We start from the raw sequence: 15,104 nt of genomic DNA, 5'->3' as shown, positions 1-15,104 counted from the left end.
TTCTCTATACCTTCTAGTCTTGGAGAGTTGCCTAGAGCCCTGAGAGGTAAAATGGTTTGCCTAAGATCACACAGTCAGCATGTGTCAGCAGGAAGATTTGAACCCAGATCTATCTGGCTCCAAGGCTGGCCCTTTCCACCATGCCATGCAGCCTCAAGTAGTTCATGCAGCCTCAAATTGTCTTTGTTTTTATCTGACCTCTGTTTACTTCTTTCCATCCTTAAAAGTTGCCCAGTAGTCCCAGCATTGGGGGATTTATGGAGTAAGATAATGTTTACCCCATCCATGCTAGGAGTAAGTTCCCATTCAGCCTATCCATAGTCTTGATAGTTTTGTAATCTTTCTCTGCCTTCACCTTCCTGAACAGAGGCATCCTGCTCTGTCCTCCATTGGAATGGAGCAAGTGTCTCCATTCCTTTGACTATTTTCCTTTGCCTTTTTCTGAACTTTCTCCATTACCTTGTTTTTTCTTATGCCAGCTAATTCTTCGTTCAGTATTCTGGACAAAGATTTCCCTAATTTGGTACAGGGAGGAATATTTTTCCAGCATCCTTGGTGATGACCAAACTTTTATGGGGGTCTCTGGCTGTGGCAGCACTTGGAGGGAGAGAGGGTGTCTTAGTGTCAGGGGTCTATAGTGATCCTCATTTCCATTTCCTGAGACAAGACTTAGAGGGTGTCCATTTTACTTATTTTAACATTATCTTTCCCTAAATGCGTTACTTTCTCCTTGCCACATTGAAGACCACGAGTCACTTTTCTGCCCATTCATGCGGCTTCTTGATTCCCCCCCTACAATTTATGCCTAATGGCTTGGCAACTTATCTCACTCCCTAGAAGAGCTTAGGGATAGGCACATATTAGATACTTAGTGGATACTGTGTGAAGGCATACAAATAGTTCCTGGCCTCAAAGAGACTACAGTCTAGCCAAGGAAAAAAAAGCACCCTTGGAATTATGAGAACAAGTATGTTACATGGAAATGCTGCCCACCAGTGCAACAGGAATTCAGGAAAGAGAGAGATCTGTGTGGGCTGGGATAGTCTCAGAAAGTTTCATGAAGGGGCATCTAGGTGGCACAGTGGATAAAGCACTGGCCCTGGCTTCAGGAGGACCTGAGTTCAAATCCAGCCTCAGACACTTGACACTTATTAGCTGTGTGACCCTGGGCAAGTCACTTAACCCTCATTGCCCTGCCCCCCCCAAAAAAAAATAAAAAGAAAAGAAAGCTTCATGGAGTAGATAGTACTTGAACTAGGATTGAAAGGCTTGGTAAAATGGAGGTAGGCACTGCCCTTTCCAAATAATAGATATAAAAATGTAAGATCAATTCCAAAACAAATCTGCCACACCCCACTATCATCAATTCTCTGTCAGGCAAGTCACTTCATCAAGTTCAAATCTATGTATCAAGTTCAAATCTATGTATCAAGTTCAAATCTGTGTAACCCTGGGCAAGTCACTTCATCCTGTTTGCCTCAGTTTCCTCATCTGTAAAATGAGGTGGAGAAAAAGATGGCAAAAATCCAGGATGGGGTGATGAAGAATCAAACATGATTGAAATGACTGGACTGCAGAAATCATCTCTAAAGTTCCTTTTTCAATCTAACATCCCAAACTTTTATTTTAGTGAAATATCTTTTAAACCTTTACCCTCATTTCTATTTCTAAGCCAGCTTTGGTATGTTGGAAAGAGTGCTATGTTCACAGTAAAGGAACCAGGCTTCAAATCCCAGCTCTGCCAACATATGTGACATTGGGCAAGTCTCTTTGCTTCAGTTTCCTCATTGATAAAATGGGAAAAGATAGGGAAATCTAGGAAAGATTCTAAGAAAACAACTGGAGATGGAGACCTCCAAGATTTGTCTAAGGAAAAAGATCTTAAAGTCACTGTAGAATCCTAGCTGTGGCAAAATAATCCTCCATCTTATAAAATGGGGACCCCATGTCCCTCACAGGGTGGTCGTGAGAATCAAATGGGATGATGAATGTAAAACACTATTTAAACTCTTTAAGTGCTATATAAAGTCCAACTAATAAAAACAATAATAATCCATTGGAATCTTGCCAAAGGCTTTTTGAAGAGCTAATTAAATTACAGATCACTTTTCCTTAGAGATTATTTCTCTTTACCAAAATATAAATATAACCTACAAAATATAAATATAACCTGAGGAAACAGTAGCCATATATATGTATAAATATATATAATATAAATATAACCTACTGAGGAAACAGCAGCCATATATACACATTATACATATGTGTGTATGTGTGTGTGTATATATGTATATGTATGTATATAACCTACTGAGGAAACAGCAGCCATATATACATATAAATACATATATTAAAATACATACACACACATATGGCTGCTTTTCCTCAGTAGGTTTTATTTTCCTAATTTTGTAAGTAGCCTATCTTTAATAGATTCCATTAAAACACCTGGCATGAAAGTGTGCCTCACAAGTCTCTAGTTCCCAGAATACCCTCCGCAACCTCTTCCTAGCCTTCCCACAACATTGGTCTAGTGAGCAGGACTATCCAAGTGGCTCAACCCCATTACTCTTCTCTTCTTTACATATTCTCCCCTCTCCTTGCCAAAGGCAACTTGGTGTAATGGACAGCAATGTAATGGAATCACAAAAAACTGAGTTAGAATCGTGCCTTACTATCTCCCCACGCAAACACCTTCCTTCCCCCAATCCCCTCACTAGCTGTAGAACCTGGGCAATTCTCTTAACATCATTGTGCATCTAAGGTCTTTTCTAGCTCTAAATTTAGAATCCTATCCTCCCCTACCCAGCAGGGACCTCTCCCTGGTCCTTTTGGCATAACCCCCACCCCCACCCAGAGGGCTCAGGATCAAGGTATCCAGAAGAGCTTTGGATAAGAGTTTTGGGTGACTTTTGATTCTGTCATCTTGACCTGCTCCCTCAATTCACCTCTCACCCCTAGCAAAAATGTCCCCACCCCCACTAGGCCTGAGGCGTCTCAAAAATGCTGGGAAACAGAATGTGCTTCTGGAGATCAGGAAGGGACTGTCCCACAGGAAATGCCATACTCTTTATCCATAGACGATGATGTCCCTCTATACCCATCTAAGGGATTCGTGATCCCCCTACACACAAATGTACCTCACAAATCCCAGACTCTGGGTATCCTGGGAAAAGCGGCTGCCCTAATAGTCTCAAATTGGGTAGAACTGGGGATGAGGAGGCTCTGGTCCGGCTTCTCTCCTTCTTCTTCAGAGACGCTCTCATTGCCGTTTGTGCAGCTAGAACTCAGATAAATATTTATTTTGTCATTTCAGTTGAAGGCCTGAGCCAGCTGTATGGCTAAAAGTGAAAGGGGGGGAAATGAAATCTTTCTCATTTGGACAGGATGTTTGGTGGGAACTAGATCGCTGACCCTATAGCCCCAGGCTCAGTATGATGTTACAAATCCCTCCAATATTCTTCATTTCTTACACTAGATAATAGCATCAGATGCGTAGGCTCTAGAATTCATTTCATCCATTTCTCCTGTCTCCCAAATCACCGCTGAACTCTCTCAACCTGATGGTCATCAGTCTTATTTCCAAGGGGCTTCCACCATCTCCCTCACTCACCTCACCCTGCACTCCCTGCTTCTAATGTCTGATCTCAAGCCTTCCTGTTGTATCTTCTACATCTTTTATTTTTTCTATTTGATCCCATTTGGGGTAGGGGTGGGGGGGGTTGTTGTTGTTCAGTAATTTTTCATTCACTTCTGACTCTTCGTCACCCCACTTAGGGTTTCCATTTGGGGTTTTCTTGGCAAAGCTACTGAAGCGCTTTGCCATTTCCTTCTCCAGCTCATTTTTTTTTTTTTAAGTGAGGCAATTGGGGTTAAGTGACTTGCCCAGGGTCACACAGCTAGTAAGTGTTAAGTGTCTGAGGCCGGATTTGAACTCAGGTACTCCTGACTCCAGGGCTGGTGCTCTATCCACTGCGCCACCTAGCCGCCCCTCCAGCTCATTTTACAGATGAGGAAATGGAGGCAAACAGGATTAAGTGACTTGCCCAGAGTCACACAGCTAAGTATCTGAAGCCAGATTTGAACTCGGAAAGATAAGTCTTCCTCACTCCTGGCCCTAGCATTCTATCAACTTTGCCACCTAGCTGCCTAATATTATCAGAATGATGACACGTAATTCCACTGAGCCCAGTCACCTTGCTAGTATTTGTTACTATAACTCAGTATCTCAATAATATGGGGTATTTTCCCCCTCATTCTCTTTGTATCAGTCTCTTCTGTCTGTGTTCTCTGGGGACATCTTGCCTCTTCCTTATTGCATTGTGTGCTCTTAAGGGTGGGAATCATTTTTTCTCTGTTAGAATGAAGTTCCCCTAAAGCAGAAATAGTTTCTTCTCTGTCCTCAGGGCTCCTCTGAGGGCTATATGGTATGGTGGAACGTTGCACTTGGAATCTGAAGACCTGAGTTCAAATCCCAGCCAGATAACTTCTATGACCTTGGGACAAATACTGCACATCACTGGGCCTGAATCTCTCATTTTTAGGAATGGAGGGAAGAAACGGATGGTTTCTAAGGTCCCTTCTATCTCAAAGCCTTCCGATCCTAAAGAATACAGACTAGTGGTAGAGGGTTGAAAGAAGGTGATTCTGCCTGTATGTTTTACGTGTGAACGGCAAACTGAAAATTTTTACTCTTAGTTAGGATATTATTTGCTGGGACTTGTTGAGAAAATTCTAAAAGGGGAAAAGATAATATGAAATAGTACTGTAGCAGTTCTTTGAATTTCCTGTAATTGCCAGGGGGGATAAATAAATCTCATGATTTATGATTCCAGTGATTTCTGTTGGGGTATCATTCCCCCACCTGTTCTGGGAGGTATTATTCCCCTTCCTGGTTCATTCCATGACCTCTCACTCTTTCTTCCAGGCTCACTGTGTTCTGTCACCATTGAGAAAGCAATGCCTGAGGACAACGGTGTGTACAAGTGTCTAGCCAAGAATGCCGTGGGCCAAGCTGAGAGCTCTTGCCATGTGACCGTGGATGGTAAGTCCTAACTGCTTCTCTCTCCCATTCAGAAGCCCTTTTCTCATTCCCTCCCCTCCATCCCCATGAAAGGCAAAGGGAATGGAATGGGAAAAACATTTATTAATGGGTTACAATATAAGAATCAATATGCTCAATGCTAAGTATCCAAAGGGCAGCTAGGTGGCCCAGTGGATAGAGTGCCAGGCCTGGACTCAGGAAGACCTGAATTCAAATCCAGCCTTATACACTTACTAGCAATGTGACCCTGGGCAAATCACTTAACCCTGTTTGCCTCAGTTTCCTCATCTGTAAAATGAGCTGGAAAAGGAAATAGAAAACCACTCCGGTATCTTTGCCAAGAAAACCTCAAATGGTGTCGTGAAGAGTCTGACATGACTGAAAACAACTGAACAATGAGGTCTACAAATAGTGAATAACAACAAGGCATACAAATAGAAGAGGAGCTATTCCTGCTTCCAGGGAGCTGATATTCTAAGGCGGGGAAACAATACATATAGAAGAGATCATGCTTATGTTCATGTCAGAGAGAATGCATCAGCAGGGTGTATGGCAAGGCCCAGAGCACCTTGGAGAGTAAGGGTAGAACAGATAGTCCACCTCCAGGAGACTAATAGGTCCAAGGGATAGAATTTAGTGAGGAGGCTCTGGGATACCTCCAGCAGAGGCATGGAAATGAGAGTCAGCATCTGGGTGACTCTGGGTGTCCTGCACCTAGAGGTAGCTGGGTAATGATGCAGTGAGTGTTGGTTGAGAGCGGGAATGACAACCCATGATTGGGAGGTGTTTCTGTCATGAAACACTAATTCATAAATCCATTCCTTGCACTTATGTGCTTTGTGAACAGGGGCGAATAACTTAAATTCTCCAGAACTCGGTTTCCTCATCTGTAAAATAAAAGGGTTGGAATCACTTTCCTCCAATGTCCCTTCCAGGTCTAGATCTATGTTTCTCTAATTATTTATTTATTCTTTTTTTTTTTTTTTTTGGTGAGCCAATTGGTGTTAAGTGACTTGCCCAGGGTCACACAGCTAGTAAGTGTTAAGTGTCTGAGGCCAGATTTGAACTCAGGTACTCCTGACTCCAGGGCCGGTGCTCTATCCACTGCGCCACCTAGCTGCCCCTGGTAGGTGATGTTATTATCCCCATTTACAGTTCAGGAAACTGAGGCAAACAGATTAAGTGACTTGTCCAGGGTCACACAGCTAGAAAGTTTCTGAGGCTGCTTTTGAACTCTGGTCTTCCTGACTCCAGGTGCAGTGCTTTATCCACTGTGCCACCCAGCTGAAGGGATGAATTCTTTAGCTTCCTGACTTCTCCCAGGTGGCAATGTGGCCCCAATCCAATTAGCATGTGGCCAAACAGATCCCTCCTCTAAGTAGAACTGTTTTTGAGGGTGGGACAAGGAGTTGTCATCCCACAGTTGTCATGGGAGATGACACACCCACAGGAAAATAATTAAAAGATCTTTCCAAAGCAGCATTCAGATAAGAATAAATGATCCCATTGACACTAATCCTGGGAACAATGACCAAGGGGAAATGGAAGGAATGGCGTGAGGTTTCCTGTCATAGGTGAATTCAGAGCTGGGACTTAGTCATGGCCAGAGTGCCAGGTAGGGGAAACTCGCTATCTTCTCTCTAAATCTTTTCAGCCTGGTCAGAGACGGGTTTGTTTGTTTCTTTATTTTCCCTAGGTTTGAGTATTTGAAGTGATGCCCTTGAAGGCCCAAATAGAGAGCTTGTATTTGACCTAAAAAGCTATAGATTGTGGACTAAAAAGAAACAGACACATTTTGGGGTCTCTCTTTTCTATGTGAAGACTCTTGTGTGTACAGGCCACTGTGGATCTGTTTGCTGCAAGGGATGCAGAATCCAAGAGATCACCCATGATGAGAAGAGTCTCCCTGATCTGCAACTGCAGTTGAAGGAGGAGTGTGAATCAAAGGGGATGTGAAGGGAAATGCTATTGGATAGGAAAACTAGATCTGTCAGAACTGTAACTAGGGCTGGGCTTCTGGTGGAAAAAAAAAATTCAACACACATAGTCCTTTAGTAGCCTTGAGCCACTGTGGTAAATAATTCTCCCCACCCCTTATTTCTGGGATGATTTCTTGGTCATGAATGGTAGAGTTCACATGAGGGACGTTTCACAGTGTTTGTCCCGCATGCCCATTGTATTTATTTATTTATTTTTAGTGAGGTAATTGGGGTTAAGTGACTTGCCCAGGGTCACACAGCTAGTAAGTGTTAAGTGTCTGAGGCCAGATTTGAACTCAGGTCCTCCTGACTCCAGGGCCGGTGCTCTATCCACTGCGCCACCCACCTAGCTGCCCCTGCCCATTGTATTTATTGCTATTTGAGGGGGCAGCTAGGTGGGTGGCGCAGTGGATAGAGCACCGGCCCTGGAGTCAGGAGGACCTGAGTTCAAATCTGGCCTCAGACACTTAACACTTACTAGCTGTGTGACCCTGGGCAAGTCACTTAACCCTCATTGCCCTGGGGACAAAAAAAAAAGAAAAAAGATGAATATTTATTGCTATTTGCTCCAAGACCAAAATAGCTAGTTAAGGTTCTAGTGACTATTGTTCTCCCTACAGTCTTTTCCCTCCTTGCCTGTCTGTCCTTTCATGCTAGGCCAAAGGCTGCTAGCTCTGAGGACTGGGGCCACATCCGGGTTTGCAGGTGGCCACTGAAAGCTATGACATCTGCCATTAGTAATTGGAAAGTCCCTTCTGACAGCCTCAGTACTAAGCTTTAGTCTAGCAACTGGAAGGAACCAAAGCTGACCAAAATCAATCTAGAAGTGTCTCGGTACTTTACATGAACGGTTTATGGTGATGGCTTCTCTGCTTTGGGAACCTGACAGTCAATAGTGTTATATCTTCGTATGCTGCAGCCCTGAAAGCTGGAGGGTGATTCATGTTATTTATAAGGGGTTAGCACCTTTTGTATTAAAACAGTAAATGACTTATTTGCAAAACTTATGGAATAATTATAGCATCCAAGAAACAGAATTCCCAGTGGGCAAAAACTGTCAATCTATTCATTAAGATGCATTCATGGGGCAGCTAGGTGGCATAGTGGATAAAGCACTGGCCCTGGATTCAGGAGGACCTGAGTTCAAAGCCAGTTTCAGATACTTGACACTTACTAGCTGTGTGACCCTGGGCAAGTCACTTAACCCCCATTGCCCCACCAAACAAAACAAAACAAAACAAAACAAAAAGATACATTCATTACGTGCCTGTCATGTGCCAAGAACTGTGCCAGGCACTGGGAATACAGAGACAAAAATGATCAAGGTGGGATAGTGGATGCAACCATGAGCCTGGAGTCAGGAAGGCCTGAGTTCAAATCTAGCTTCAGATATGGTGTGATCCTGAAGAAGTCACTTAACCTCTGCCTCAATTTCCTCAATTGTAAAGTGAGAATGATTATAGGACCTACCTCTCTGGCTTTCCATGAGGATCAAAGGAGATAATATTAGTTAAAGCACTTACTTAACATAGTGGCCGGCACATAGTGGGCATATAATAAGTGCTTATTTCCTTCCTACCTTCTAGGTCAAATCCAATCTTTGTCCCATCTAAGAATTCCCTTAAAAGTATCCCTGACAAGTGACTGTTTATGTAGTACCTTGGGGATACATTTTTATTTTCCATTCAGTCAGTCTTTGTGTATTTGAAGATTTTTTTTTAAAAGGTATTAAATTCATTCTGGATCAAAAGTGGTTTTTGTTTGCTCAGATGGTGTCCTTGATGGTTTCCCCTGCCCCCTTCTAATTTTGCTGACCCCTTTTATTTACATATTGTCCTTCAAAGAGGCTTGGGGGTGAGATTTTTTGCAGGGAGAAGAAAGGAAGTCATAAGAAGGAGACCAGAGAGTCACATGAATTATCTCTTAATTCATTAACCAGTTTGTTACTAACCGCCACCCCCACGCCCCAACACTCCCCCAAGAGGCACATTCACCAAGCTCTTGGGATCTTTTCTCTCTGCCATCCTCTTCTTGGAGGTAGATCAGCATCTCACATAAGTCATTTTTCAGATGTTTACTCATTTCTCTTGTTTAATTTTGTTCCACATAGACAGAATTGTGAGGCAGGCTGTGATGTGTAAAATTGAATGTGGTCGCCTTATTTCTGTCCCAAGTTTGGTGAAAATTAGCTGGGGTTCCTAATATAGCTGTTACTTATAAATTAGAAGCTGCTGCACCAGTTAGGGGCATTAAGCATTTATTAAAGTATATTAAATATTAGTAAAGAGAGAACACGTGGAGTTCAGAAAGTTCAGAAGCCCTACATACCTAGCACAAGGTGCTGCCACCACCTCCAAGTCTCAGACCAAAAAAGAGGAAGTTCCTGTGCCTGTCAGAGCAGAAGCTACCTGTGGTCCGGAAGAGAGCTGGTGCCTACACACTGCTCCAAGCTAATTGGCTGATAGCATTCAAGTCCATTGATTCACTGGACTTGAGGGCGTTCCCATGTTGAGATCAAAGTCTACAGTCTCTGAGAACACACCCTCTTCAGAGTCAGGCAGGTGTGGTTTCAATCAAGTCAACTTCAAGTATGGTAATCAGCAAAGTCAGTCAATTCTCAGTCAATCCAATCAGTCCAAATCAATCCCAGCTGGGGCTTTTGGGAGTTAGCAAAGCCCATTATTATTATTTTTTTTTTTTTGTGGGTCAGTGAGGGTTAAGTGACTTGCCCAGGGTCACACAGCAAGTAAGTGTCAAGTGTCTGAGGCTGGATTTGAACTCAGATCCTCCTGAATCCAGGGCCGGTGCTTTATCCACTGTGTCACCTAGCATGGTCATTTAGGAGGGAAAATTTCTTCCATTCAAGTGAGCCCTTTCTTGTAAGAAAGAAATGCAACTAAGCAAAAATACCTGCCTGTGACAATATGTACCACACTATATGGTCATTCTTCTTCTGAGTTGGGGCTGGCCTTGTTAAAATGCAAGCTCCCTGAGAGCAGGGACTACTTTCTTTGTTTTCCCCATGGTCTTGTTCTGTGCCTGACACAGTAGGCATTAAGAAATGCTTATTGACTGACTGACTGAGGGCTTGACTTGGAATCAGGGAGACTTGAGTTCCAATCCAAACTCCGACTGCCTAGCTTGATGACTGTAGTCAGTTCACTTAACCAGCCTGTGCTCATTCAGCTCCCTCAGGTCTATTCATAGACAGCTTGCAGTTGGCCTTTATGAAGGGAGTCCCCATGCTGTGGAACTCAGAACTCCTTCACTTAATCTTTTTCTTTTTTTTCTTTTTTTTTGGGGGGGGGGCAGGGCAATGAGGGTTAAATGACTTGCCCCCTCACTGAATCTTTTTCTAAAGGGTATCTCAACTGTCTTCATGACTTTTCTTTTAGCTTTAGTATAAGATAGGTACAGCTACTACCTGTGTTGTACAGATTCGGAAACTGAAGTCTCTAGATGGTCAAAGACTGCCAACCTGATGAGTATTGGCAAGTCAACTAAAAGGAAGGAAGGAGACAAGCATGTATTGAGCACCTACTGTGTACCTGAGGGCAGGGACTGGTACATAGTAAAGCTTCACAAATATTAACTCATTTATTGACCATGACTATTGTTGGATCTAGATGCTATTGTCTTTCCCATTTTACAATGGAAACTGAAGCAAACAGAGGTTAAGTGACTTGCCCAAGGTCATCCAACTTATAATTGTCTGAGGCTGGATTTGAACTTGTCTTCTTGACTCCAGATCTGTTTCTCCTTTCGCTGGACAACCAACTGCCTCTGAATATCAAGAACTATAAAATGGGGATAATAAAACATGTACTACTTACCTTACAAAAATGTTGTAGGTTGGGTAGGTAGATGGCACAGTGGATAAAGCACCAGCCCTGGATCCAGGAGGACCTGAGTTCAAAACCAGCCTCAGACACTTGACACTTACTAGCTGTGTAACCCTGGGGAAGTCACTTAACCCCTCATTGCCTTGCAAAAAAACTAGATAAATAAATGTGGTAGGGCTCAAATGAAAAAAAATATATAAAGTATTTCCAAGAGCATGCAGCATCTTTTTAAATGTCAGATATCTTTGTTGATTTGTCATCATTCCCTAAGAATTCTCAAACTTAGTAAGGATCATGGTATCACAAATTTAGAGCTTGAAGGGGCCCCAGAAGCCATCTAGCCCAACCTGTTTTGTACAGTCCCATCTCATTTGATAGATGAGGACCTGGGTCCCCAAAGAGTTTAGTGATTTTTCCCAAGAATATCTAAGTGCTAAATATGTACATGGCAGTGTTAAGATTCACACTCAGGTCCTCTGAATTTAAATCCTAAGATGTTTCCACTAACCTCAATAAACAGTCATAGGTCTATTATCATACCTAGCTCTTTCCCTACCCCCAAAGAAGAACAATCCTTCAACTTTCACCATCTGATAGGAAAGACTAGAATCTGGCTTATTGTGGAAATTCTCTTGGAAGAGATTCCAGCACCTCACAAGAGAGCTTGTTGTCCAGAATTGCTTCTACTTGTCTAACATCAGTGTTTCCTGCTGCAGCATAAATTCATTTTCTCTTGTTCCTGGGTTAGTAAGGATGAGAAGCATAGAAAACCTTTCTTAGAACAGGCTTTAGATCTGGAAGGGACCTCAGGAGACATCTAGTTCAAACTTCCTCACAAGGCAGGAATCTCCTCTATAAGCATTCGTGAGAGCTGGTCATTCCCCCTCAGCTGAGTTCTTCCATTGATGGGGGAGTGAGATAACCCCAGTCAATGAGGAGTGAGATAGCCCAATCTATCATTTTATATCTCTAATGATTAGAAAAAATTTTCTAATATTAAGCCAAACCTCTATCTCTTCTTAGGAGTCCCTTCTAAATTGGTACAGAATAAATCTACTTTCATATGACAGCCCTTTAGAAATTTGAAAGCAGTTATGATGGCTGCTTTGAGACACACTGGGTGGTGCAGTGGATAGAAGACCATGCTGAAGTTGGAGTCAGGAAGACCTGAGTTCTAATCTCACCTGGTCATTTGCTAGCTCTGTGACTCTAGGGAAGTCACTTAGCTTTTTCTGCCCCCGTTTCCTCCTCTGTAAAATGAGGATTATAATAGCACCTATCTCCTAGGGTTGCCATGAGGATCAAATGAGGTAATATAGGAGAAGTGTTTTGCAAAACTTAAAGCTCCCTATTCTTTGTATCCTAGTGTCTTCTCTTTTCTAGGGTAAAACCAAACATTTCACATTTATTCAGTCTCTGCTCAGTCCTTCCTCATGTAGCCTGTGTGAGGGGGAAAGAGATGTGAGGAAGAAGGAGACAAATAGATAGCTTGGACTTTTCTGCCCTGCCGTTCCATGGGAACCTCTACAGACCCCTTCCTCCCTCTCTCAGTGCCTCATTTTCCCTGCCTGGGATCTGACCCTGTGGTATCAGCTGGTTGGAGTGGGCGCAGAACAAACATGTCCCTCCCCCTGGGGAACTGGGCTCCAGAGCCATCCTAGAAGTGGAATGGGGTAAGACATTCTCCATATAAGGACAAGTTTTCCTCTCTAAGCAGCAGCCCCCCACTTCCCCACACCTCCATTTTTCTCTCCCAAGTTTATTTCGGGGCATGACCAGGCCAGCAAAGGACTTGGGCCCTGGGGCACAGATTGGGAGATGGAGCTCAGTTTCAGCAGAAAAATGATTAAAATAGACAGAAAATACAAGCTGCTTGAAAAAAAAAAAGGGGGTTTTTTTATTACTATTATTTTTATCCCCTGGGCAGCTGTGTGAACACAAAGCTGGTTTTGATTAAACACAACAGCTCTTCCAGCCTACTCACTAATTTGGTTCTCACGGAGGTGAATTCAGTTCCTCTGTCAACAGTACTGACCATGCCCCCACTCTCACGGGGTCCCTGTCTTGGGTGATATAGGAGAGTGGTCTTTCCCAAAGAGGAGACCCATAGCTTCTATCTTCAGGCAGCCCTCCATCCAAGAGGAGAGACAGTTCCTTGTTTTTAGGGAGTCTGCAGTCTAAAGGAGGAAACCTGGTATGCCCCCACCCCTCATGACAAGATAAAACAAGACCTAGATGAAATTTTTTTCATAACTTTAAAAAATACCCAGAAAGAAAAAGAGATAAACCAGTTCAGCTAAATGAGTAAGCTGAGGGCCTAATAGTGAGAAGGTGCAGAGGAGCAAAACTAGTGGGGGTAAGAAGAGATATTTCGGGACGGCTCCCTGGAGCTGGCAATTGTGGAGACAGGTTTGGAAGAGGGCAGGGATGGTGTGGGTTGGGAGAGAAAAAAGGACCCAATATCCCAGTAGGGAGAGAACAGTCTGTGCTGTAGGAACGTGCATATAATTACCAATAAGAGTGCCATGTATTCGTATAATGCTTTATCATTTTCAGCGTTCTCTCTGTATTATGTTGTTAACAAGCCTGTGAGGGAGGTGGGAGACAGCTATTATCTTGGTCTTACTCCTGGGGAAACAGAGGCCTGGAAAGGTTAACTTTGTGGTTGGATCACCTCATTCCCCCTCACAGGTACTCCTTGTCCTTGCTTGACCTGGGGAATGGAAGGGACTAAGCATTTATAGAGCACCTGCTATGCGCCAGGCACTGTGATAAGTACTTTTCATCCTCACACCAGCCTTGCAAAGTAGGTGCTGTTATAATGCCCATTTTACCGATAGGAAATTGAGGCACTTACAGGTTAAGTGACTGACCAAGGGTCACACAGCTAATAAATGTCTGAATTTTTCTGATTTTAGACCCAGTGCTCTATCCACTGCACTACCCAACAGTACCCGGTATTAACAGGACATCTACAGCAAGGGGCCAGGACTTACACTAGAATTCAAATTTCCAAATTTCCATCATAGCCCTTTTGTACATAGAAGCAAGTCACTGTCCCAGGTGGGGAGAGAATGACTTTCTTCAGACCCAGGACCCGACCTGAACCATCCCAATCCTGGGCTCTTAGCACAGTCATCACATTTCTCGTCATGTGCCTCAGCTTACCTCTCTGTAAAACAGAGTTAATCCTTCCCCTTTTCTTTTTCCCCACCTGACCCACTCACCAGAATGAAGGCTATGAAAAGTATTCTTAAGCCAAGGTTCCCAAGCTTCGCTGTTCTACAGTCCCAGCTCTCCAACCCACATCCCCCCATCCCACAGTTCACCTCTAAAAGTCAGCACTATCGCTCAGCAGCTGCTGGGCGCTCCGTGGCCATGGCCTTTCTTGGCACCAGAGTAGATATTACAGGAAGGAAGGGAGGAGGAGGAGGGATCAGCACAGGGAGGAAGCTGGCTCACCCCATCCCTAGAGTTCACGGTCCTTTGCTACCACTACCCAACAAGCTGTCAGGAACTCTGCAGCTCTGCATTACATGACCTTGGAATCTTCCCTGTGACCCTCAATCTGAGAAACCCTAAACCTAATGGAAACTAGACATATGACTCTGTGGTGAGGTGGTTTTTTGTTTTGTTTTGTTTTATTTTAAATAAGGCTAGTTAAGATTGATGGTGTGTGTGTGTGTGTGTGTGTGTGTGTGTGTGTGTGAGAGAGAGAGAGAGAGACAGAGACAGAGACACAGAGATGGGGAGCTTGGGGCGATCCCAGTTGTGTTCATATTACATGATTTGACAGGGTCCTTATGCCATAGGTTACTTAGTCCTCAAGGGTGGAAGTCTTCCCAGGAGTCAGTCTCAGGAGTCACCTGGGGTAAGGGTGGAGTGGGGAGGGGTGTTTGGAATGGCCACACCAAAGTTCTAATGCTAGCCATCTGGGCTCCCTTCTCCTCAGGTGAGATGGCAGTGAAGAGGGGGACATAGAGCTCTGGTCTCTGGGATTGCTTTTCTCAAGTACTGCTTATAGGCATTCGGCATGGGGGAGCGAGGTGGCAAAGTGGATAGAGCACCAGCCCTGGAGTCAGGAGGACCTGAGTTCAAATGCAGCCTCAGATCCTTAAAAGCTGGGTGACCCTGGGCAAGTCACTTAACCCAAATGCCTTCTCCTTCCCACCCTGCCCCCCCAAATAAAAGACATCCAGGAAAACAGATTTCAAAACCTCCCCCCTTTCACCATCTAAT

General features: G+C 43.8%; 1 protein-coding gene across 3 annotated transcripts in view; it reads left to right on the top strand.

Annotated features, from left to right (window-relative positions):
• The window catches only part of MYLK (myosin light chain kinase), a 330,035-nt gene that overhangs the window by 211,858 nt on the left and 103,073 nt on the right, over positions 1 to 15,104 (top strand). For all 3 annotated transcript variants that reach the window (XM_043996303.1, XM_043996302.1, XM_043996301.1), the window contains exon 17: positions 4,928 to 5,044. In XM_043996303.1, coding sequence (XP_043852238.1) covers positions 4,928 to 5,044 — 117 coding nt within the window. The remainder of the gene's footprint in view (positions 1 to 4,927; positions 5,045 to 15,104) is intronic.

The sequence above is a fragment of the Dromiciops gliroides genome, chromosome 3 (genome assembly GCF_019393635.1).
Source record: "Dromiciops gliroides isolate mDroGli1 chromosome 3, mDroGli1.pri, whole genome shotgun sequence".
NCBI lineage: Eukaryota > Metazoa > Chordata > Mammalia > Microbiotheria > Microbiotheriidae > Dromiciops > Dromiciops gliroides.
This window is presented reverse-complemented; position numbering and strand designations above follow the sequence as displayed.